Raw genomic sequence first — 27,779 nt, 5'->3', positions numbered from 1 at the left:
CACATCCTTGGATCTATTTTACAGGTAAATACTTTAATAGCTATTTTTTTCCAGAAGGACAACTTTTATTAAGGACAACTGGCAAAGAGCTAGAGGCGACAACAAACAGTAATAAGAATTACAACAGAAACTACATTAATCTTTTTACAAAATATTTCTACACATTGAACGATTTCTATCCAAAGGTACCCCATATGTCCACCAATGCTTTAGAGAGATTTGTCACTTCTTTAAAAACAAATAGCTTCATTTCTTGTCTTTCATATGCATAAACACGCCATGAGAATACTCCCGTATAAATCTTATCCTTACAATGACCCAAATTACTAGGTTCATGATCTTTAGTAATTATCTCTTACCGAAAAGTTAAAAATGGAAAGAATATTACACCTATTAGTGACCGAATTTCAAACCAATGTGACAATAAAAACCAAAGTGACGAAACAACATGACATAAAAAATGATCACTAGTTCTTTTAATCCTTTAAAATAGTAATATTATATATATATATATATATAGAGAGAGAGAGAGAGAGAGAGAGAGTGAGAGAGAGAGAGATAAAATGGAATGTGATGCACTTTGATTACAGTCTGTATTCTTAGAAATAGAAGAAGAAAATAATAGTTGTCTTTCACATGATGATTGGACTTTGAGGATGATTTAAAGCGGATATGGCTGTTTGTATTTGCATCTTCAAAAGATCTATCTCTTCCTTCTCAGCCTGCACTTACAAACAATCATTTTCTTTATTAAAAAATCGGCCACATGATCATATATAAAGCATATTATAGAACATATTATCCTAGTTTAAATACTCCAAATAATTAATCACTTATTAATATTGTTGGTTACTTTGTCATTATTCCCATAAAGACGGATACAAGGCAGCGTCAGTGTCAAAGTTACATCACAAAATTTATGGTTGTTAACTTGTTTCGCATTACATAGTATATTTATTCGATCTTATTTATAAATTAACATGTGCTATATAAAATTAGGTACTCATTTATAATAAGTTGTATATTTATTCAACGCCCAACAAGCTCCAACACTAAAGACATTTTCGAGAAGTAACATACTAACACTTATGAAAATATTTTGAATTCATCACTGTTGAATAAGGCGTGCGAATAATGAGATTAAAGATGTCATATATGATGCTTAAAATATAAAATAATAATCATATGCTTAAGCTATAGTTTAAAAAGCCCAAAATTCGTGATAGGTTAAAAAAGGTCAAAAATCAAAATACTCCCGTCACTTTTATAGGTTTGGCAGAATTCTCTAATATTTAAAAACAAAGATAATATAAATAATTCCGAAGTTGTGGAGAGGGTTTAATTTCTAATCTCTTTGTCCTTTCCTTGTAATTTGCACTGAAATCAGGGCCGGCTCAATTTAGTCGGAGGCCTAAAGATATCTAAAATATTAAAGCCTTTTTTATGCTTATAGCATTAGAGAGTATCCAAGAATTATGGAATATGAATGATATACATGATAATGGATATGAGATATTCCTTCTTAGCTTATGGCCCATCACTTACTAATTCTAAAAAAAATCTACTTTCAAAATCCCAAAATACACATCCGCTCTTTTAAATGGAGGCCCTAAAAACTGAAGGTCTAAAGGCCTGATTTGACTTACCCAAAATACGGCACTGACTGTAATATTTTATACGTTTACAAACGTGGTAAAACTTAGTATCAAATATTATAAATCAAAGTTTTATATAGGGTTTTGTATAATAAATAATCATTAAAGTTGATGTCAAATATGATAAAATAGTAAAATACCTTTTGAAGGATAGTCGCTTAATAAGTATTATGTCATATTAAGCAACTTCTAAAATATTTGATAAAATCATGTACCGTATCAACTAAATAATTTAAATATAAATAACAATTAATTGATTACAGGTGTACTTATCATCTTAAAATAACATTGAAATATATTTTTTTAAAGTTTTCCTTGTAATGTGCGGCGAATATTATACGTTCACAAGCGTGATAAACATAGCATCATGTTTTTTAAATTTGATACAGGAGTTTTGTATAACAAAATAATTTTTAATTTGATGTCACCTTTGATAAAATACTCTGCATGTAAAGAATAGTCAGCTTAATATTTTGTTGTATTCACTTTTACCATACTTGAAGACACTTGATAAAAACATGTAGTATCATCAAAATGATGTTTAAAAATAAATAACATTTAATCCGTCTTAAAATAAGTAAAAACGGCTTCATGCATGATGCATCCAATGATTAGTGATGCGGCATTTAATACAAAAATACCACTTTGGCGACAGGCTATTTTTTTTTTTTGAACGACCAACTAAGTAACACCGGGTACTCTGTACGCGGCCCCCATTGGCTAAAGGTAGCATGAGCCGGCCACGAGTCCGGACGGACGGAGCCCCTAGCGGTCCACCTATTGAGGGATTCCCCGGATAAAACCCGACCCCCACGCCCCCCAAACGGCACGACAGCAAGAAGCCGCTAAAACCGGGTGAGATCAGGACTCGAACCCTGACAAGCCAGGTTCATCCCTCATATCTCCCATATAAATTGGTGGTAGTGAGGTTTAATCCCCTTACCTCTCACTTGTAAAGTAAGTGCCCTTACCTCTCACTTGTAAAGTAAGTGCTCTACCATTGAGCCACATCCAATTTACAGCGACAGGCTATGAATTAGTAATACACCCATTATCAAATGGACATCTTTGTTTAAAACAATATCTATATATATTTAAGGTTCTCTTTCAATTTGGTGTTTTAAAAATAGGATTGGAGCCTAAAAAACAAACAACATAAGTTTTAGAAAATTAATTTTTTTTATGCTTTTCTTCTCTCTCAACAACCCCCCCCCCCCCCCCCTACACACTTGCTTTTGTACACTTTTCATACTTTCATAAAAATGATCAAATAATTAAGAAACACCTTTTCATTTGTTCACAATTACTTGATATTTATTATTTAAACATTCTTTTATATATATATATATAATAATATGTTGTTAATATTTTAAATTAATTTATATGTGTTTCTTAATTATTTAAGTAAGGCACATTCCAGGATTTGGTGAGACATATTAGATAATTGAGAAATCATGTCCCGTAAATTAACTATTTCTTCAAAACAATTATCCTCCCGTGATCTTTGGACCAATTTTTTTAAGCTGGCCGGATTAATTTAGTGATGTCTAAGTTTATCTATACAGTATACACAGTTAAACCATTAAGTTATTATTAAATATTGCATGTTTCATTGGTAACCATCGATACATTAAAAAAAAAAGATAACTAGAACTTGGAGAACTAACAAGAATCATATAGTTATCCAGTGAAAATGATATAACTGTAATAAAGTTAAATAGTTTTTCTCCCTACTAGTTAATTAAGGTAATTCATTGATATTTCATATTTTATGTTTTAAAGGATGATAAGCGATTACATAATCGTTTTATGTAACAAAGCTCAAAGCGGCGGATTGAAATGAATCACACGATTCTCATTTTACTTCAACTTAAAGCTGATAATAATATGTTAACTTCTGCATTTATATATTTTACAAGGAAAGTTAAAAAAGATACCTGAATAAAGAGAGTATTTAAAAGCCTTTGAGGAAGAGCAACAATTGTGGCAGTAACAATATTAAGCTTTAAAGATTCAAACACCTCACAAAGCTTTACAATTGTGTCTCTTCTTTTGCTACATTTTAAGGTCACCAATGCAATCTTCTCCCCCACAGATTCCACTTTCAGCTGTCACATTTGTTTTTTTTATAATTTTAATATTTATGAAAAACAATTGCAAATATTTCGAAAAAAAGTAAATACAGATTATCAAAATTCATGACTTACTTCTTGAATTTCAATTGGATCCGCCCACGATCCACTCGGATCAAATGCCTGATCAGCTCGAATCTTCTTCGATCGTTCCATTGCCATAAACACCTCAGTTTCTTCACATAGTTCCATATTATCAGGCTCTACTTTTCGAGACTCAAGTTCCATCAACTCCAACTGGATCGCTCGCTCTTGTTCATGCAATACTTGAATGTAATCGATCGCGTCTTTGATTATTGACGCCTTGTCCATCTTCACAAAACGAAAAAAATGCACATATCATGAGTCAACTTTAGGAGAGTAAGCAAGCCAAGCCACTAGCGATCTTGAGCCTAAAAGTAAATATGTTTAATAAATGAGCCCGAGGTTGAGTCTAAAAATAAGAATGCTTGATAAACGGGCCAGCCCAAGCTTGACCCTAAAAATAAGCTTGTTTAATTAATGAGTCCGAGCCCGAGCTTCACTTATCGTGCTCGAGCCGGCTCGTGAGTCGGAAGAGCCTATTATTTATATAGTTTTTTATTTAAAACTTTTAGTATATATATTTATATTTTCATTATTAATATATATATATATATATATATATACTATATATAATATGTAAGTGATGAGCAAATTAAGACGCTAGAATTAAGAGTTTTATAAGTTATGATGCATAATTTACATGTTAAAGTATGGATAAGTTTGTCTTTTTCACACATATCACCCACGTTCATTTGATTTCTATAAAAACAATTACAAGTATAGTACCTCAACTTTACTTAGATTTTGTAAATTTAAGAATTAGTTACAAATTTAATCCCTCATGATTACCCATTTTTTACTCTAGCTTTATTGTTTTTGGTTTTCTTCATGTATGTTTTACAAAAATACGGTTAACAAAAATCCGAACATACCTATTTAAACGAGCTTATTTTTGTCGACGTTTCAATATAAATTTTTTTCAAAACAGATCGATGGTTTAAAATGTACAATTCATTACTGCATGAATGTACAAGTTTCTTAAAGAACAAATGTTTACAATCTCATGTTTTCATATAATTACAAATCCAACCCTTTATCTTTTTAACTTGTTTCAATTCAAAATTTAAGTAATACTTACAACTTTGACCTCTCAAATTTATCCAAACATTACTCAACTTTAAATGTTTTTTCCTTCTTATGTGTTTTATAAAGATGTGATTAAAAGTATTCAAGTTATATAAATATTTAAAGTAATTAAACAAACGTGAGTCAGCCTCGGTATGAAGTTCGAGTTGAGCTAGAGTATTGTTCCCCGCTACATCGTACGAGCACCTAACTAATATATATATATAGACACACAATTATGATAAAAATACCTAATTAATATATATTATTATATTAAAATAATAACAAATATATATATATAAAATAAGTAATGATAATTAACGAGCCGAGCTAGCTCGGGCTCGGCTCTTGTTTACACCTCTAAGCCCTAGCCAACTTTCATTTATGACTTTTTATGTTTCAAAGCAAATTCAATATAATAATAATATTATTATTAAAAACATAATAATAATTATTATAATAATGATTGCACGATGTTCAACAAATTTGATAAAAGAAATTGAAGAAGAAATGCGTGAGTGCGGAGGGTGACACCTTAGTAATATTAGGGACAACGGCCCTAAGCGCATACAGCCGATCATTAAGCTTCTTCCTCCGGTTCCTCTCAGACATAATGTTTTTGGAGGCCGTCGTTGACTGACTTCCGTCTGGCGAACTCGAATCATAGTAGCCCGAGAGTGTTTCCTCCAATCCGCCCCAACTAATATACATATATTACGTCAAATAAATATATGCTATTATGACAAATTTGAAATAAAAGATTTGGAGGTATAAGTACCTGAAATCTTCGACTGGATGGACGGAATCCCAATAGGTTGAGTTCGAATCGCCAGTGTTTTCCATGGAAGATGATGGTTTTGGTCGGGCGAATGCAAATAAAATAATAATATGGGTATGTGTATGTGCAAGGAGGGACAAGGGGACCTATTTATAGGGAAGTCTGGGGTTCTATACTTCTATCACTTCAATCTACATTCATACCATATCAAGAAATTTATAACAACAACAACAATAATAATAATAATAATAATTTTTTATTTTATAACAACAATGATAATAATAATAATAATAATTTTTTATTTTATAACAACAATGATGATGGTCTTCTAGGATTTTGAATTCGTGACAAGTGAGTGGGGTAACATTATAAGTGGGTGTTTGGTACAGAGAATTGGGGGGGTGAGAAATGGAAATGGAAACAATTCTCTTGTTTGTTTACGAAAGAAAGAGGTGATAAATGGAAATAAACCATTTCCATTTCCCTGATTTCTTTTCTCTAAAAAAAGCGGAGAAATCATTTCCATTTCCCTATTCTGCAGCTACGATCAATGAACCCTAATACGGGGTTTTCTTCTCAAGATTAAAAAATTGCAATAGATGAACGGACGTTAATTCTCCGATTCGGTATGTTATTAATCTGCAATTATCATCTCTTTTCGACTCCCATTACATTACTACTTGCCGACGATTTTAATTTTTGGGTTTCGAATCTAGGATAATCGCTTTGTTGTCGATGAGCATAACAAGAAAGAGATATTGTATTCTAATCATGTACTTCTAATTTCTGTTTTTGGGTTTCGAATTTGTGGTAATCAAGAATATGAACAGATTATCAAAAAGGTTTTGTTTCCATTTGGGTTTGAATGTGTGATTTTAAATACTCAAATCATCTGTAGATTTTGTGTGGATACAACTTAGTCTTCTTATGTGCCAGATGCTTATTCTTTTACACAATTTGACTAGGGTTAATTAGCAGGCTCTTCTTGATTCGACTTGCAGGTATTGAAAGCCTAAACTAGCTTCTGTATTATTGTTTTCTATCATACCATATCATTGTTTTCAATCCAGAATTTACAGGGAATAGGAGAGCAGTTGAATTATGAAGTACACATTTTATTCGATAGAAAAGCTTAGCTTTTTTCATAGTCTGATTATCCTTATAAAAATTGAAATAAATCTAATTCCCTTTATGGCAACAAAATGTGATGAATTTGTGGTTTGGCATAAAGGTAATAATGTTATGCATATGGTAACTATGTTATCAATTGAGAAGAATGGTATTAGGGCTCAAAGCATACTCAATTATATGATGAATTTTTAATGTGATTAATACATGTTCACAATACTAAGAAGTCAATTGCAATTTAATGGAAATATATTTTTTTCAAACATGTGGTTTGGTGGAATCAACTGATAGTTATTATGAACTAGAAAACATTCCATTTTGACAATTCTTTATTGTTCATTGATAAATATTTGTATGTGTATGCAGGTTCACCGGTTGGCGTGATGTATTGTCACATGTCATCAATGCAAGGATAATGTGTAAAGGACGATAATGACATGGGCAGTCTTTGAATAAAATTATCGACAAGCAAATCAAAGTGTCTTCATACCTAGGAGTTTGTTTGAAGATTAGTAGATCTTTAAAAGCAAGTTAGTTTTTATCTTTACTATGTATTTAACATTTCACACATAAGTGTTGCTTAAAAAGCTCACGTAGGATTTACTATATCATAAAAAACTTGTGTTTTTAGTTTGGGTTAATGCAGAACCTTAATTGTATAATTATGCATTTGTACGTAGACATGGCAGATTCAAATATAGTGAGAGGAGTTACTCGGAGCAAGCATACCTGGACAAATGATGAAGATGTAAAGCTAATTGATGCATTAATGGAGATACATGCATCCGGAAAGTATGCTGGTGCTGACAATGGATTCAAACCAGGTTATTTAAATGGTGTTCAACAATTGCTAGATGTAAGTCTTCCTAACTCTGGCCTCAAAGCAGAACCACATATAAAGTCTGGGATGAAGACATGGAAGACACACTTTAGCATTGTATATGGTATGGTGCATACAAGTGGGTTTGGTTGGGATGAACAAAAATGTTGTATTATTACCGATGATAGTGTTTGGAATGAATACGTGAAGGTATATTCTAAAAAATATGTTTTTTAGATTTTAAAATTTTAGTCTAATTTATTTGTAATTGTCTTGTAGTCTCACAAAGGTGCTGTGAATTTTCGTGACAAGTCATTTCCTTTCTATGATAAATTGTGTACCATATTCAGTAAGGATAGAGCTACTGGTAGTAAAGCAGTTGACCTTGGAGAAGAAGATGTTGTTCAAGAGACGCAAAAAAGCTCACCTGTTGATATTGAAGACTTTGATTTTGTTGATGAAGCCGTTCCAAATGTTGATAGATCTGAAGGACAAACAGGAAGTGTAACAAGCAAGCGCAAAAGAGGTAGAAGCACGGATGCAGATGAGATATATCGAGAGTCTTGCAAAGATATCAAGGAAGTTTTGCTTCGATTTGGGGAGATGGTGGGTGAACAACTTAGCAAAGTAGGTATGGAGGCTCGTGAAATCTATGAAAAGGTTAGTGATGAGTTGAAAGCTTTACCAGGTATCACTACGAAAAAACGGTTCAAAGCAGCTCATTTGATTGGTAAAGATGTGGATCTAGGACGTTCTTTTCTTGCGTTGACAATAGAAGAGAAAATTGAGATGGTCGAGTTGTATACCGATGGTTCAATGGGATAGTTGTGTATGGTTGAAGTATGTTTTGTATGTGAATTGGTTTTAACTATGGTTGATGTTTTTTGCTTAAAAACTATGTTTTGTATGTGAATTGGTTTGATCAATGCATATTTTGGTTGGAATTTATGCATCTTTTTATATGTTTTTTATTTTTTAATAAATATTTGTTACGAAAAAAATACTTGTGCTAATGATAAAGTTGATATAATTCTCTGTTTATTTTCTATGTACCAAACAAGAGAAATGATTCTCAGCTATATTTCTCTACTGAAATCTCTGTACTACCAAACAGAACAGTCAATTCTCATTCTCCAGACCAATTCCCTTTCTCTGCAATTCCATTTCTCTACAATTCCATTCTCTGTACCAAACACCCTCTAAATGTGTAATGATATAAAAAAGTTTAATAAATGCATTATTTAATAGATGTATTATTAGCTTTATCTCCTAATGCGCTTGGCACGTGTACAGACTTAACTGACAAATTGGATGGCCGGTAAGGTAAATGATTGAAAACGAAACACCTTCTCATATGAATGATAACTAGTGAAATTTAATTTTTTAAAGGACTAATTCTGTAATTTACAAAGTATAAAGAACCAAAATCATAATTTAATCTTGTTTTTATTAATTGGATATGAGAAGTTGCCCTATAAAATAAAATGGATGGAACCAAGGAAGATGATGGGTTATAACATATTATATATCTAACCATAAAATAAAATGGTATCTCATACTCACCCTCATATGTGTTGGCTACTTGATTAAACAGTACCCGCATAGTTCATGGATTTCACTTGCAGTTGCATTCATTTGTGATCCCTGATCTAGCTATCATAAATACATATAAAAAATTATCTTGAAATATCACATACTCAAGTAGGGATGAGCAAATTCGGTACTGATACCGGTACCGAAATCGGTACCAAAGTTTTGATTTTCGGTACCGGGACCGGTACCGGTACCGAAATCGGTACCAAAGTTTTGAGTTTCGGTACCGGTACCGGTATTTCCTGAATTTTTTACCTTTGGTACTGGTACCAAAAATTTGCAATGTGTTATAACAAGTTCATATTTTTAATACTTGTAACTTTTTTTTAACAAATTTTAATAAACTTAAAATATTATAAATCACAAACTAAAGTTTTACAATAGTGTATTGTAAACCTATGACACATTGTAATGAAATAATGATGAAATAAAATACAAAATATTGAAATGAGAATGAATTACGATGCACTTCTTGTTGCACATGCTAAGAAGAAAAAACAAAGAAGCAAAAAAGAATTTGAAAAAAGAAGAAGAAGAAAAAAACTATAACACAATGTAACAAACATATTTAAAACATACTCTTGATTAATTATTGCATTTGCCATAGATCAATAAACTCCTTGAATTCTTAGAACAAATATTACATGAATTTTAATTGAGGAAGAGGCATGACGATCTATCATAAAAAGGGCATATGAACACATAACATTAGCAAATAATTATAACTATATAATTATCAAAATTAAAAAACTTTCCAATAGACTATGCTACCCTCTTCCATATATTTTAAAAATGTCATGTCTCATCCCGAGAATGATTCTTACAATTTTTTTAAATATTTGAAATTTCTGTTTGAATCTCTCTCTCTCTCTCCTGAAGAGCTAGAAGGCTCTCTTGTCTTTGCCCGTTGATAATATGATTGAAGTACCGAAACTCTCCCCCTTAAGGCTCTTCTCTCTCTCTCTCTAACAACAAGAGATAGAAGGCCTTCCTGCCTTTACCCGCTAATAAATATGCCAGAAGTACCGAAACACATACTCTCTCTCTCCCCCTTTCTCTCTCTCCCTCCCCCTCTCTCTCTCTCAAAATCATCCGACACATCTTCAAATTCATCTTACACATAAGAAACAAAGTCTCTCTCTCAAGTTCTTTCTGCACGTCTTCAAATTATTTCTACGCATAAACAACAAAGTATATTTACCTATTTGAAAAAAAAAAATTGATGAAGAAGATTTTATATATTAGCATATAAGTACCATAAATTTAAAACCTTTTTTGTAAAAAAAACATTATTATTTTTCTAATAGAGCAATCGATAATAAAAATGTTATATATTAGCTTAAATACCTTAAATATAAAACCCTTTTTCTTTTAGAAAAAAATCCACAAAAAAATCTAATACTTAAAACACATTTAATGAAAAAAAATGATAAAATGTAACTCATAAATCATAATTACAATAAATCATAAATTATAACTCATAAATCCGTCTAAGCTATGTTTTTTTACTCATATAAATGATTATTAAAATATCATTAATTACAATAAATGCCACAATTATTTCAGTCATTGATTAATAATCCAATGGTCCATATTTATTCCACACTTATCACACTAAAAATTACTTTCGAAATAAACATTACATGGATGGTTCACACGAAAAGTGATCTTAGTGCGAGTAGATAATAACAATAATAAAAATATTATTAATGATAGTAATAATAATAATTAATAATAATAATATTAATAACAATAATAATAATTATTAAAATAATAATAATTGTAATAATTAACAATAATAATAATAGGACCCTATACGCCGCGTATAGTACTATACTGGGCGTATAGGGTCCCTTATAACCCCTCGTCTCCCTATCTGGATTTGCACACACACAAACGCAAACTCACCGGCCTTATTTCGTCGATTTATGAAGCTTCTGACAACCGACACGAGGTACATTTTCATTATACATTTCGGTTTTGTTTTCTCAAATATAGATTTTAGGTTTAGGGTTGAAATTTGTTAAAGTTTTGATGCTTGTTGATTATATTTGGGTTGAATTTTGGAAGGGACAAGAATACGTGGTTGAATTCCGGCCATATTCCGGTCGTTTGTTTTGGTAGGGAAGACTAGAGACGGCGTGCAGTGCTATGCCTTTGGTCTATAATTTTTTTTAATATTATTATTACTACTTTATTATTATTGTTATTATATTATTATTATTGTTATTATTTTATTATTATTATATTATTATTGTTGTTGTTATTATTATTATTATTATATTACTGTTATTATTATTATTATTACTGTTGTTGCTCTTGTTATCACTACTAATGTTAATATTAGTATTATTATATTATATTATATTATATTAGATGGAGAACAAGGATGTGGAGGAGAAGTAGGAGCACCAAATAGAGGGTGACGACGTTTTGGTTTATTACCCACATCTACAGTTTCAGGTCGGTATCGAACATTCCGTCTGGTATCTGCGCCTCCGACGGATGACCTGTGTTACAACACGGTCATCTGTTGGCAGTTTTTAGACGCTATGTCGTCCGGGATTGGGCGACCGAGTATATATCGGTGAGGGTACGCACAGGAGACGATGTTTCAGTGTTGCCCACAACATGCACCGGAAGCTCACACTTGAGTTATACTCTACGTTACGTATCATGGATCTATAAGTTTTTTAGTTAACTATGTTATATAATATTACATTATTTAATATTAATTATAATATACTATATTATATTATGGAGGAGTTACCGGACGCTGACTTGCGGATCTGGTGGAGCACGATTAGCCATGAGGCTTTTGGGGCTACGGCCACGAAAGACAAGGTCTCCGCTATTAGGGACCCGTTGCACAGGTACGTGAACATGTGTATATCGTATTGTATTGTATCGTATCGTATCATATCGTATTAATATTAATTAGGTATCTTCATAGACTAATTGCGACGTCTATTATGGGGTGTAGTCAGGGCGCGGAACACCACAACCTCCGTGACCTATTTTTTTTTTTTTTGCGGTGTCTACTAACCAGCACAACCTGCAACCTTGCTCGGGGTTTGCAGACTACTTGGTCGGGTATTATCGACGATAAGCGTGAGGGTCTTTGCTGGGTGACTAGTACGTCACCCATATTGCGATCTCGTTGGGGTACGGAGACCAGGTGTACGTTTTACCTGTCCCAGGGATCCTGTCCATTGTCACACCCCAACCTAAGGCGGAATATTCTGGGGCGCGACATAATTGTATCATAGCTCAAAAGACGTTAAAGTAAAATACACATGTCAATATCTAAATTATTTATTTCATATATCAAGTACGTAAAGCACAACATTGTCTCAAAAAGAATAAACATTACATCTTAAATAATTAAAAATAAAATTCAATAAATAAATATTTATTCATCATGCAACCTAAGGTCCAACTATTCTTTAACTTGTTTCTTCATCCAATATAGCTACCTACATCATGCGTGAAAATAGATAGTTTGTCAACATAAAGTTGAGAAAGTAATCACGGTTTTTGAATATATATAATATTGAAAATGGAAATTCCTTGCGATAAATATGAACTACTACAACTAGCATAACAATAAATATAAAAATTATCTTTTCACTAGAATCACATAGATAGCGAGCTACTCCGACGGCGTATGATCATACTAATGAGGATGAGGATGAGGATAAGATACCAACCACCAAAACATAAAATAAACACATAGTCACATTTTCACGTATAACTAATTGAGCAATATCATATAACGCAAATAATGGAATTGTAGTGCAAAATAAAGTGTTTGAGTTGTGAACACATAACGCCCCCAAAATATAAAACGGTAAAAAGGGGGATGTGAATTACTTACATTTAGCGAGTAGATTAGTGAAGATGAAACGACCATAACAATTAAAGTGAAAACGGTCAAGCTCCTCGATATGCGTAAAGGGCCAATTTGTTAACAATAATATTAATAAACGAAGAAAATTTAATGAGACATAATGACTTGAGATTTGATGGTGGTTTGCGATTAACGATTTTACTAGTTTATTGTTAGAATAAATTTGGAGATTAATATATATATATATATATATTAATGATTTGTATTGTTATTATTATCATTAATATTAATATTAGCGCTTTGCCTTAATCCTTACTTATAAGCATGCACTTATAAATAATCACTATTAGTTAACCATAAAACTTATATATAATATGTTTGATAGAAAGAATGTTATACACATGCATATTTATTTATTAACGGAATAAATTATCCGAAACTACAATTTAGCTCGGTTTATTGTTAATAATATTATTATTATTATTATGCTTATAATTACTTGGACAATATTAATTATATAGCATCTATATAAATTTATATATAGATCAATTTAGAAAACGAGGGTTCATGACAAGGAAAATGTAAATCCAGGGTTCAGTTTAGAAGAACTATCAATATCATATTATATATACATAAATGTTTATATACAAATATATATATATATATATACATACATACATACATATCCATAAGTTTACTTATTAAAATAAGTTATGATCACGGGTCAAAAATGAGGCAAAACAATAATCCCAGGATTTAGTTTCATTAAAATAATGATTATTATTTCATATATTATGGTAAGTTTAAAAAATCAAAACAACTAAAAAAATGGTAAAACCGGGCCTAGGGACTCAAACTCGCGCCCTGGGCCGGTTCTCTAAGTTAAGAATCATGTACTGGCCATCAGCCAAGGCCTCAAATCGTTTATAATCTGAAAACATTTAGTTAAATACACACAGTTATGTTCTTCACTAATCAATATTAAACCTAGGTGTTTAATCGGGTTATTCAGGCCATGAACGTTAAAATTGATTTGGGGGTTTTGATAGACAGTGAAAAACGAACTCAGTGCATAGATCAATTACCGTTTATGATGATGAATCGTGGGTTAATGCCTAAAGTTCCTTACGGCCTGAGTTGGAATTCGTTAGGGGACTAGACGACTTTGTTTACTGCAATTGAGTTAGGGTTTTCTTTCGTGAGATTGAGAGGATTGTGTGGTATGATTTAATTGCAAAATGGTTACGTATTTATAGTGATTTGAATGTGGTTTTAGCCGCGGTTTGTTCTTGAACGAATTAGCTGTCAATCGGTATTTGATTTCTATAATTACTGTGTCGTAGGATCAGTTTAAGGCAAGGAACGATTTGGTATAATCAATTTCATTGATTATATGGGAGAATTACTGTTCAAGATATTGGGGGGGGGGGTAGTCGACGGTGCAAGAAGAAAGGAGGAGAGGGTTTTGAATAATTTTGCAATTTGGTCCTTCTATTTTGGCTAAGGGTACAAAGAAGATCCAATGTTTAGTTAAGGGTTAGATTTGTATATTTTCGGTACTTAGAATATTTTATATAAAAATATAATAACCGAAACTAAGTCTGTGTCATGAAATAAAGGATCGATAATAATAGACCGAATAATAAATAAAAATTTTAAAATGGGTCGGGTTTTGTGATCCGGAATTTAACGAATGTTACATCCGTGCCCGCTGGACCGCGGCCATTGCTCCAGCATGCACATTGTTTAGTCGTTTGAGGGGCCCAACGACCGTCTTGTGACCGAGGTTGGGGCGTGCGCCTTTACATCTCAGTGCCTTTAGTCCAGCCTCCCCACTCGCAGCAGCGGAGGTGCATATTGTTGACCAGCCTATCAACGAGGGCCGGGCGGATGTGGATAATGGTGGTGTAACATTTTGGATCTTTGTATTCGTATTCGTATTTGTTTACCCTATTCAGGAATGTAGTCGGATCTTTCTTATTAATGAAATTATGAGATTATTAGTAAGTTTATTGTGTTTATCTTAGTTTATAATTCCTTAACTTTCATTTGGGCCAAATAGCCCTTAGAAACTCTCAAATTCACTTAAAATGACTTAAAATGCATTTATGGAACTTCAGGGACCAAAACTGGCAAAAACCAAAATCTGGTAATCGACCCCCCTTCGTGCGGCGCGAAGGAGGAGGGCCTGATCCTTCGCACGGTGCGAAGCAGGCCTAAATAAGCCAGATTTGGGTGCAATCTTTGTTTAATGCTAAATCTTTCCCTAATAGACCCTAAATCACGAAAATTGATCAACAAGTTATTGTATCTAGTATGGAATGGTGTCTAGGTTCATATTCAATATTTTGATCAATATATCGATGATTTCAAGGCTTTATTTCGTCAATAAACTAATATTCGTTTAACAAAACCGACTTGTTTCTTGTACAACAAGTTGATATACTAACTATATAAACGTATCATAACTCTAAACCCTAGAATTTATTGAAACCAAGCATTCCCAGCCATCTCCTTCCCATCACCGACAATTTCCTTCTCGTTTTCGCTTGTTTACTTGAAGATTGAAAGTTGCAGTTTGACTTTGACGCATATTTGACCTTTGACCTTGATTTCCCGTCAACTCAAGCGTTATTCGGGTAAGTTGTCAACTAATAAATGATTCTTAATTAATCACTTGTCGATAACCCGAAATCAATTTATGAGATTGTGGGGTATTGACGGGTCAATTTCAGTCAAACCTGCTTAAGGGCAAATTAGTCAATAAACTTTGACTATTCGATTTCTCATGCTTCTGGTCGAAACCGACTTTCGGTCCAGAAGACTTTTATTTTCATCTCGAGATTTTTCCAGCTCGCTTAAAGGTTTAATTTAATATAACCGGAGTATGATCATACGACCGTCATAGTAGCCATAGCCCCTGTTCGTGAGGCATGGTCAACTGACACATTAACTGCGTACGGTTTGATTGTTTATTACCGCATTTATTTCGTTTCGCTTATTTACATGTACTATTGTAACTTGAAAACTGGTGATAATGTCACTCAACCTTATGTTGACAAATCTAATTTATTTTCTACGCATATGCAGGTTACTATTTGACTTGAAGTTTGATGTGAAGATCACATAGAAAGACTTTAGGAAACATAATGAAGACTATTTATATTTTTATTTGTTTGGGATTATATACTTGTTTTGGATTGCTTGTCATGTTTGGATAATTTGTACACTTTGATTTGAAACAATTAATTTAATAGATATTGTCATATTTTATTTCTATGATAGTACCTTTGAGTTGTGAACAATCAGTTCGCGCCCCGACATTTCCGCCATAGGTTGGGGTGTGACAGGTGGGGACGTGGCTCCTGATCTGGACACACATGAGGTACGTTTGTTATATTGTCGTTTCGGGGTACTTTTAATTTGTTTAATTATTAAACGTTTTTTTATTGTTTGATATTTGCCGCCGCCGTATCACGTTCTCCGTACTTATCCAACCGTGCGTTTGGATACCAGCACTGATACCTGGTTACAGATCATTGAGCGTTGGATGCTACTGATGCAGCAGTGAATGCTAAAGATGCAACTTTAGATTAGCTGGGTCTTTAATTACTTGGGAGCCACTCAGCGTGGTGAGATATACACAGTACCCCTAGTTTTGACCACGAGGCGAGCAGGTCAAGCATCAGACTCGGACGGGGAGACGACATGGACGACGCCGGTCAGGGATTAGGCGTGAGAAGCAGAGGCGACGACCACAACGACGTTCTTGATGCGCTGCTCATGGGCGACGACGGTACCGATGATGGGGCGTTTATATAGATTTTTATATTTTGTTTTGTTTGTACGAACCTTTTGTTTTGGTGTATATAAATGTTTATTGTTTTGTTGTATATAGCGCTGTAACGCTATGTTCCCGAGTTTCATTTAACAAGGGAAAGGAAAGGAAATGAAGGGATGGAAAGAAAATGTTGTGTTCCTGAGTTTCATTAAAGAAATGAAAGAACAGTAAGTGTGTTCCCGAGTTTCATTAAAGGAAAGGAAAGGAAAGGAAAATTGTGGGTTTTATAGTGTAAATCTTTCATTCCATTTTGGAAGGAATTGAATGGATGGAAAGGAAAGGAGAATGAATAAAAGGAAAGGAAAATGAAAAGAAAGAAAATGAATGGAAATATTTTCATTTCTTTTATTTTCCTTCGTTAAGTGAGCTCGGGAACACAGGGTTATTGTTTTGGTGTATATGTGTGCTTATGTTTTGATGTACATATGCGTTTATTGTTTTGTTGTATATATGTGTTTATTGTTTTTGAACGAACTTCTAGAAATCGAGCTGATTGTTAATAATAACTATTTAAAATTTATTAATAATAAATAGAAAACAAAAAAAAATTATTATATAAAAAAACATGATAAGACAAAAATAGGTGTGCTTTTAGTCAAAACCTAAGGTGTCACAAGAAATTCCGAATTTCTTAAGCTTTCTTGTCATGTACAAAAGCACATACAAATTATATCTAAAAAATTTCCGTTAAAAGAAATAATGTAGTTATGACATCATCAGATATAAAGAAACAACGCGTCATCAAATTCCGTCATATTGTTAAAAAACAAACCTTTTTGACTCCACTTTTTACGTGAAAATTCATGGTCAAATATTTGAGGTCAATGTGACAATGACTACTACCCAGATTCTTTGAAATTTGAATACAAATTGCTTTTGAAAACAATTCATCCGTGATATTCTGTGGTCAGAATTTACGATGTATGAGATGAGGTATGGGTTTACTTACGGTGTAAACGAGTCGACCTCAAGATCAACCAATATCATGACTGACTCGTTTAGTGCTTTAGAATGCGCAATATTGAATTATTGATAGCTTTTAGAATGTTAAAAAGGAGGCGCCTGTTAACTTTCTTACAGATTCGCTCAGATGGAGGTCCATGTTACGACCAACTGATATTCTTGTGTTTGGGTGGACGGGGAGAAACACGCTTGTGTGGACCTTACAGGAGTGTCTCCACTTGTCGATCTCAGGAACCGCGGATTTGTTGTGGGTCAGGCTGCGTTGAAGGCCGAATTGGGCAAAGTTGTCAAATACGAGAAAGCCAGTTTAGAAAATGAACATGTGTTTCTCCCTTTTGCTTTTGATACATTTGGGTTTCTGGCCCCGGAGGCTGTGAATTTTCTAAACAGAGTTACGCGTGTCCTACATATCAATGTTTTTTAAAACCGGATCGGTTCGGCCGGTCGGACAGGGATTCGGTTACCCGACCGGTCCGGTTCAACACAGTTCACTCGCTACTCAAAAAATCAGCCGGTCCGAACCGATGAACCGGTCCAACCGCACCGCACCGGTTCAACCGGTCAGACCGGTGAACCGGACCAGTTCAGCCGGTTTATTATGGAATTTTTATATATTTTTCCGTTTAACATTTTTTTTCATAATTTTTGAGTTCAGTCGGTCCGACCGGTTGAACCGGTGAATCGGTAACCCTACCGGTTTAGTGTCTTATCCGGTTATGAAAACATTGGTGCATACTACTTTTTCGTCTCCTACGACCCAACACTTTGTTTTTAGTAGAATTGGTTTTACTATTCAAAAGATTGGTTGCGGCGCAGCTTATTGCCCATTAGCCTGCCACTTTATTGTAATCGTTTTGATTTTAATAAGAAATAGCAGATACATATTTGCTATATATATATATATAGAGAGAGAATCAAGAGAAAACTCACATTTAGAGAGAAAACTTAAAAAACTCCTAAAGAATTATTTTTAATTAAAAATAAAAAAATATTTTCAAAATTCTGTTTTAGCCATTATTCTTATATTTTCTTATATTTCACTCGAAAAATATAAAAAAAACAAAAAATAAATAAAAAAAACCGCTGTAATGCATATACGTATTACTGTGCGATACCGTTGTATTACACATGTGTATTATTTTTGAGTTTAATAGTGTTTTATTGCATATCTATAATATATATAAATGAAAACCCAAAAATCCTATGTGTCGCGACGTGGTTGCTCCCCCATTTTATGGAAGCCACCAGATTTCTTGATTTTTAAATGGAGGTCTCTTATTGATTTAACCCAAATTCATGTGTATGGGTCTTACCAAAACCAGATAACTCTTAAACGGGTTATAACATCTCATTAAATTAAAAATTAATCTTACCAATTATTTGATATGAAAATCCTACAAAATAGGGATATACTAAAATTTAATATCTAATTTAAAAAGAAAAAGATATTATTTATAATTAATAAACAATTTTATAGTAAAAAACATAAGCAGGTCATGGGTCACCAAATCCATAGTAGAATTGGTTTTACTATTCAAAAGATTGGTTGCGGCGCAGCTTATTGCTCGTTAGCCTGCCACTTTATTGTAATCGTTTTGATTTTAATAAGAAATAGCAGATACATATTTGCCATATATATATATATATAGGGAGAGAATCAAGAGAAAACTCACATTTAGAGAGAAAACTTAAAAAACTCTTAAAGAATTATTTTTATTTAAAAATAAAAAAATATTTTCAAAATTCTGTTTTAGCCATTATTCTTATGTTTTCTTATATTTCACTCGAAAAATATAAAAAAAATAAAAAATAAATAAAAAAAACCGCTGTAATGCATATACGTATTACTGTGCGTTTGTATTACACATGTGTATTATTTTTTAGTTTAATAGTGTTTTATTGCATATCTATAATATATATAAACGAAAACCCAAAAATCCTATGTGTCGCGACGTGGTCGCTCCCCCATTTTATGGAAGCCACCAGATTTCTTGATTTTTAAATGGATGTCTCTCATTGATTTAACCCAAATTCATGTGTATGGGTCTTACCAAAACCAGATAGCTCTTAAACGGGTTATAACACCTCATTAAATTAAAAATTAATCTTACCAATTATTTGATATGAAAATCCTACAAAATAGGGATATACTAAAGTTTAATATCCAATTTAAAAAGAAAAAGATATTATTTATAATTAATAAACAATTTTATAGTAAAAAGCATAAGCAGGTCATGGGTCACCAAATCCATATAGCTTTTAAACGGGTTATAACATATCATTTATTTGTGAAACCCTTTCATCATCAAACACTAAGTATATTATTAATTTTCTTACAATAAAGAAAATTAAAATCCAAAAAATAAATATTAAAAAACGAAAAATGTAAAACAATCATTCTCTCAAGCCATCAGATTACTTTATTTGTAAATGAAGGCTTCTCACGCATTTGACCCGAATTCACTGATAAAGGTCTCACCAAACCCAGATAACTTTTAAACAGGTTATAATATCTCATTATATTAAAAAATAATCTATTCAAATATTTGATATGAAAATCCTATAAATAAGAATATACTAAAAATTAATATCCTATTTTATTTTAAAAAAAATATATTATTTATAATTAAGAAACAATAATATAATAAAGAAAATAAACGGGTAATAGGTATCACCAAACCCAGATAGCTTTTAAAACGGATTATAACATATTATCTATTTGTGAAACCATTTCATCATCAAACCTCAAGTATATTAATTATTAACTTTCTTACAATAAATAAAATTAAAATCCAAATATACATATATAAATATTAAAAACGAATAATGTAAAACAACCTCCCGTAATACGGGGGATAAAATCTAATCTAATATATATATTATATATATACATATATATATATATACATATATATATATATACATATATATATACATATATATATATATATATATATAAATGAAACCCCAAAAATCCTACGTGTCCCGATGTGGTTGCTCCCCCTTTTATGAAAGCCATCAGATTGTTTGATTTTTAAATAAAGGCTTCTCATTGAATTAACCCAAATTTATGGGTATGGGTCTTACCAAAACCAGATAGCTCTTAAACGAGTTATAACATCTCATTAAATTAAAAATTAATCTTACCAATTATTTGATATGAAAATCCTATAAAATAAGGATATACTAAAATTTAATATCCAATTTAAAAAGAAAAAGATATTATTTATAATAATAAACAATTTTATAGTAAAAAACATAAGCGTGTCATGGGTCACCAAATCCAGATAGCTTTTAAACGGGTTATAACATATTATTTATTTATGAAGCCTTTTCATCATCAAACCCTAAGTATATTATTAACCTTCTTACAATAAATAAAATTAAAATCCAAAAAAAAAATATTAAAAAACGAAAAATGTAAAAACAATCATGTTCTTAAGCCATCAGTTTGCTTTATTTGTAAATGAAGGTTTCTCACACATTTGATCCGAATTCATGGGTAAAGGTCTCACCAAACCCAGATAGCTATTAAACGGGTTATAACATCTCATTATATTAAAAACTAATCTCATAATATATATGATATGAAAATCCTATAAAATAAGGACATACTAAAGATTAATATCCTATTTTATTTAAAAAAAGATATTTTTTATAATTAAGAAACAATTTTATAATAAAGAAAATAAGCGGGTAATGGGTATCACCAAACCTAAATAGCTTTTAAACCGGATTATAACATATCATTTATTTGTGAAACTATTTTATCATCAAAACTCAAGTAGATTAATTATTAACTTTCTTATAATAAATAAAATTAAAATCCAAATATACATATATAAATATTAAAAACGAATAACGTAAAACAACCCCCGTAATACGGGGGATAAAATCTAGTGTGTGTATGTATATATATATATATATATATATATATATATATATATAGAGAGAGAGAGAGAGAGAGAGAGAGAGAGAATAAGTTTCGAGTTAAAAGACACAATATTCTAAGAAAGCTTGAAAGTAACCAGATTGATTGATTAAAAAGAGTGAATCGGAGAGATGATTATGGGAGCCACACCGGTAATTTTGGACGTTATGTCAATAGATGTCGGTTCCCTCTCTTCAATTGACATAACAAAATATCTAAAGAACCAAAGTAGAACAAAATTTGAGTGATATTGGTATTGTTAATTGTTTTTCTAACTTATAATTAATAACACTTAATTATTTAAACATTAACTAGATAAATTTTTTTAACAACAAAATTCTACAATCTTTTCATTTGCAAATATTTAAACCAACAATCTTACATTTATAAGAGGGAACCGTCCATACCATTAGAATAATAGCTCAATATAGATGTAGGGTAGTAAAACGACCCGCAAGCTAAGGAAATTATCCGCGGATCACCGATATAACCCGGGGGTCATCAACAAATACCCGTGGGAGGAATCTGCGGATCGAATAAGAAACCTCACACGAAAGAGAAATAATATGAAGTTCTCACGTGATAAGGAAGAGTAGTTGTAACAAATTGTTTCTAGAAGATTACCATAACATTCCCTGACAGCGACACCAGCCAATGAAAGGACTACAACTGGACATCTGGTAACAACCCTGAACATGGCCAGGCTGCCATATCCTATAAGCGCGCGACAGGTGTCCATTCAGGTAGTATAAGAATATCCTAGACAGTGGCAACTCCACCAATCACCTTCCCCTATCATCAGCTATAAATACTTCTATAATCTTCATGAGGTATTCATTGAGTCCTCACTGATTACATCAATTCCTGGTACTTCGTACTTTCTTCATTTACAGCACAATACTTTTTCTCACGCAGGAGGGTGGTTACAGGAAGACCCCCCCACTTGTCTTTCCTGTAGCGAGTCTTACGTGTTAGTTTTGCAGGTGCTTAGCTGAGATCTAATTTCATCTGACTTGTGGTTCGTATTACTGTTCATTTTGGTTGAAATATAAATTGGACTCTATTCAGGTTGGGTTTGTGCTTCTTCACTCAAGTATTATTTAGGAAAAAAAAGGAAAAATTCCCAAAATAAGCATTTATGAAAACAAAATTCAAGTTTTAGGTATCATATGCAAAAAATTCCAGAGATCGGTATTATAAACTAGTTGTGACATTTGAGCCAAAACAAAGGACACCTCAGTACATATTTACCGATTAAGCAAATAAACGCCTTTTGCGTAACAAACGAACGATTAACCGAACGGGTCGGGTTATGACCCAGATATCTCGGGGGGCATCTATAAGTGATATACGATCTATACAAGCTAAAATATTATAAATATGGTCTTAGTTTGATAGCAAACAAGTTAAACGAAAATATGCTCGTTTAACTACCCGCTATAGATTTAAACGCAAAAGATAGTTACAAACCAAGCATTGTATCATCTGTTAAGCCAAAAAAGACTTACCAAACACTTATTTGAAATGTTTTAAGTGATCCATGAAAATATTTTTGATTTTTACCAACATATAGTATGTTTTTATAATTTTACACAAAACTAGCCGAAAAACACTCGTTTTCGCGTTGTTTAACGCACCCGATAAGTTTTTCGCGCCAAAAACCGAACCCGAACTAAATTTGGACCGGGCTTTTCGTATTTGGGTTTGAGAAATCAGAAACTTGGGCCAAAATGGGCCCATGTGAATCCCGATCGCAAACAGCAGCCCCCCCCTTTTAGTTCTTTCACATATAAACTAGATCCAAGATATTTTCAACATCATTTTCTTGAAAATTCTGGACACAAGTTCTGCTCCAGCCAAAAACCAGCAAGAAACAAGGTAAAGAGGTCTTAAATAATCGATTTTTGGTTTGTTTAAACTCGTTTAATACCATAAAAACATGTCTTGGTTACTAAAAATCATTCCTAACCGTGTAAAAATCCTAAAAATGGTCCATAAACATGTTTTGATCATAAAAATGGTAAGGAACCTGTTTTGATAGTTTTTTTGGCCCTAAACACGGATTAAAGGGTTGAAACGACGTTTTTACGGTTCAAAAGCTCGTTTTTGTGCACTAGCCGAAACCCTAAGTTAAGGGCTGTTATGTTGATGAAAAATTGCTTGGTTTGTGATGTAGGACTTGTACCTAGCTTTCTTAGAAGCACAAGAACCTGAAAACTTGATTAAAAATTCGGAAACGAGCCAAACCCGCTAAGGTAATGCCGAAACACTCGCTTATGGGCTATTTAGGTTAAGGTAGTGATGTGCATATTTTTAGGCCTTGAAATTTTTCAGGAATATCAGGGACCATGTTAATGAGTCCCTATTCAAATTTGGTAATTTTTTGACCATCCGAGAATATTTGGCGAATTTATTACCGAATTGGGACGTTTATTTGGGAAAAATAGCAAAAGTACTTCAAAAATTATGAAATTTTTCTGGAAACTCAGATTTGATGTATTTTAATCACATATGAATTTTTGGATCATTTGGATAAGTTTAATGGTGTTTTGTTTATATGCGTTCGTGTGAATTTTTATAGCCGAATTTGAGACGAAAAGAATATCGCACGAACTTTTTACATTCTGGAATTGATACAGGTTGATTTGGGACATGAATTGAGCATTTAAAAATTTTTGTGGAATTTTTGAAAATTTTTTGGGGTAAACGGACGATTTTCAGACGAAATATAGCTGATAAAATGAATTTTTATAAATTAATAAATCAATAAATAAATTCCAGAAATATTTTTATTAAAATCTACGTATTTTAATTGATAAGTGGTTAAATTTTCATAATTTAATGTTTAACGGTTGATTAATTATGCTAATTTGAATATTAAACAAATTCATTTTTTATAAAAAACCGGCAAGTTTGCGACTAGCGAATCTACGGGAATATCAAAACACCAAGAGTGATCAAAAATCATATTTTTGGACTAATTAAGTAAAAACGAACTTTTCTATGAAAAACATGGACAATCCTGATGGATTGTGCGCGTTCCTTCTTAAATCAAACTGAATAAACAGAAACGGGCCCCGTGGCTAATCCCGGACCCTAATAGGTGATCCTTCTTTATAACTTAATCATTTTGTTAACCAATACATTTACCCAAGCTTATTTCCCCATAACTGTTTTCTGAACGCGTAAACGAACAACTTGGCCCAGCTGGGAAAACGGGAATCTGAGCCAAGTTCGGTTTTAAGTATTAGACATTGAACAACATCACAACCTAAGCCTATTGCACTTTCTGGGCATTCCAGATATACCCAGATTAGTTATACAGCCCAGTTTAGTATTGAGATTATAATAATATTAAAATATTAATATTATTATAATATTGATTATAGGAACTACTGATAGCGGACCGAACAAACCACGAGCTGATACAGTACTGAATATCTACGAAACCGTGAGTTTAATGACCCCACTTTTAAACTGTTTTACGAACTTTTGGGGTGAAAAGCATGTTTGATTACATATACATACCTAAAACATGTATTGATGTGAGTTATCTAAGTGCTAACACACGAAAGTCCCCACGATCACAGTGATTAACTTCGAGCCGGTGGCTTGTGAATAGTACTATTGGTTTGACAAACCCAAATGGAATCGGCGTGTCACATAGCGCCGTTTGCACATGACCATATTTATACAAACAGACTATGTAGTGTTAGACATAGCTATCGGGGCATGTTGTGGGCGGAAAGGGGCCACAGTGGTTGATGGAGCGTGGGAAATGGATGCACGCAGCACATACAGTCAAGGCTTCACTGTAGCTTAGCATAATTACATCATTTACATACATACATACTTATTTCATGATTACAAGTGTTGACTTGTGAATACTCATTACTGTTTTCTTGAAACTCGTGAAACTCACCAACTCTAGTAGTTGACCCGTTTTAAACTGCTTTTCAGGTGTACCTAAATCGGAGTAATTTGGTGATCTGTTACTTGCCTAAAGTGTATGGTTGATGCTATGTGAATAGAAGCAAGGGCGTTAGTAGTAAGGACGTATAGTTAACGAACTAGTTTTGTTTGTATCACCTAGACTGTAAAACAATGATAGAACAAAGAAATGTAATATATTGTAAATTAGTTTGTAATGTTTCTTTATAAACAATGTGTTGATACCAGAGGTGTCTGTTACATTCCCGTTTTACGCTTCCGCATTGTGCTAGTCGGGGTGTGACACTAGTCGTGACGAATAGTTTGTAGAACCAATTAAAACCTGTCGCGTTTCCTTAAACTAACCGGAACGAGCACGTTCACTAATCATGTACTCGTCACAACTAAATAAGTTTCATGCCTCGCATTCAACACCCATGAGTAATTCATAAGTCCTTTAGTCGCGACGACTAGTTTACCCGGTTTACATTCCCTACACGAGTAGTTTATTAGTAGTTAACTCGTTGCGACTAGTTTAACCTTATAATTTACTCGTGGGCGTTGATTACGAAGCATAAAACTTATTTAGTAGTGACTAGTAATTGATTAGTGAACGTGCTTGTTACGGGTAGTTTAAGGGCACGTGACAAGTTCTAATTGGTTTCTACAATTACTCGTCATGAATAGTTTATAATACCTATTTTTGGAATTTCTTGCAAATAGTACCTAAACTTGAATTTGTTTTTACAAATGGTTATTTTCGGAATTTTAATATATATATATATATATGGGAGATTTCAAATAAGAACCCCTTTGAGTTTTAAGAACTCGAAAGAACTCAGTGTAACGATTTTTTTTCTCGATTTTTTTTACATGTAGGTTACATACACGTAAAAAAATTACATAATTTTTTACGTACCGAGTCGACTTTTTACACATGTGTAACGGACGTAAAAGTTAGTGTAACCACTTACATCTTTATTCTCTCTCCTAGTTTGACTTTTTTGCCATATTCAATCTCAACCACATATTCCTATCAATTTAATTAAATGTGTGGCCTAGAATAGAGTTCTTAAGTTCTTAAAACTGAACATGGTTATCAAAATATCCCCCCATATATATGTGTGTGTGTGTGTGTGTGTGTGTGTGTGTGTGGAAAATTCTCAAAATAAGCATTTATGAAAACAAAATTCTAGTTTTAGGTATCGTTTGTAAAAAATTCCAAAATATGTGTTATAAACTAGTCGTGACGAGTAGTTTGTAGAAACCAATTCGAACTTGCCATGTGTTCTTAAACTAACCGTAACGAGCACGTTTACTAATCAATTACTAGTCACTACTAAATAAGTTCCATGCCTCGTAATCAACGTCCACGAGTAATTATAAGGTTAAACTAGTCGCGGCGAGTTAACTATTAATAAACTACTCGTGTTGAGAATGTAAACCAGGTAAACTAGTCGTTGCGATTAAAGAATTTATAAATAACTCGTGGGCGTTGAATACGAGGAATGAAACTTATTTAGTCGTGAGGAGTAAATGATTAGTGAACGTGCTCGTTACGGTTAGTTTAAGGACTCGTGACAACTTTTAATTGGTTCTACAAACTACTCGTCACGACTAATTTATAATACCTATTTCTGAAACTTTTACAAATAATAAATAAAACTAAAACTTTGTTTTCATAAATGCTTATTTTGGAAAATTTTCATATACGTATGGCTTTTAAGAATAAAGAGAATATGTGAACGTGATTGATATGACTAATGAAATATGTTCTAATTCCGGCTGGAACGACTGTCCACATGTCCACACTCCCAAGTCTTGGTCAATTAAGTGTTTTAAGCGGTCATATAATTTTGTTGGCTAGTCAGTGTTCCCTCATGTCTAAAATAAGTTTAGAACACCTTTTATAAATATAACGTACTCTTATAATTTTAGTTTGTAAACAAACTATATTGAATTATTAGGTTAGATGCTCGTGTCCTACACGAGTTAAACAATTTAAAAGA

The 27,779-nt window shown here is 32.5% G+C and overlaps 1 protein-coding gene across 1 annotated transcript; it reads right to left on the bottom strand.

The window, feature by feature from the left end:
* Positions 1-624: 624 nt before the first annotated feature.
* LOC143619728 (transcription factor bHLH35-like) lies at positions 625-5,602 on the bottom strand. Its single transcript, XM_077091586.1, has 4 exons — positions 5,471-5,602; positions 3,863-4,099; positions 3,593-3,763; positions 625-722 (listed from the first exon to the last, which is right to left on the bottom strand). The coding sequence occupies exons 1-4, from the start codon at positions 5,546-5,548 to the stop codon at positions 633-635; spliced, it is 576 nt and encodes a 191-aa protein (XP_076947701.1). The 5' UTR covers positions 5,549-5,602; the 3' UTR covers positions 625-632.
* Positions 5,603-27,779: the final 22,177 nt, after the last annotated feature.

Source organism: Bidens hawaiensis, unplaced genomic scaffold (assembly GCF_021521415.1).
Source record: "Bidens hawaiensis isolate Kalapana, Puna unplaced genomic scaffold, B.hawaiensis_p1.1 tig00002507_1, whole genome shotgun sequence".
NCBI classification, from domain to species: domain Eukaryota; kingdom Viridiplantae; phylum Streptophyta; class Magnoliopsida; order Asterales; family Asteraceae; genus Bidens; species Bidens hawaiensis.
This window is presented reverse-complemented; position numbering and strand designations above follow the sequence as displayed.

Coding starts and splice junctions, on each gene's coding strand:
- LOC143619728 (XM_077091586.1), bottom strand. CDS start 5,548: ATGTCTGAGAGGAACCGGAGGAAGAAGCTTAATGATCGGCTGTATGCG. Junction 4,100..5,470: donor TTGTCCCTAATATTACTAAG/GTGTCACCCTCC, acceptor CGTTTTGTGAAG/ATGGACAAGGCGTCAATAAT. Junction 3,764..3,862: donor ATCCAATTGAAATTCAAGAA/GTAAGTCATGAA, acceptor CAAATGTGACAG/CTGAAAGTGGAATCTGTGGG.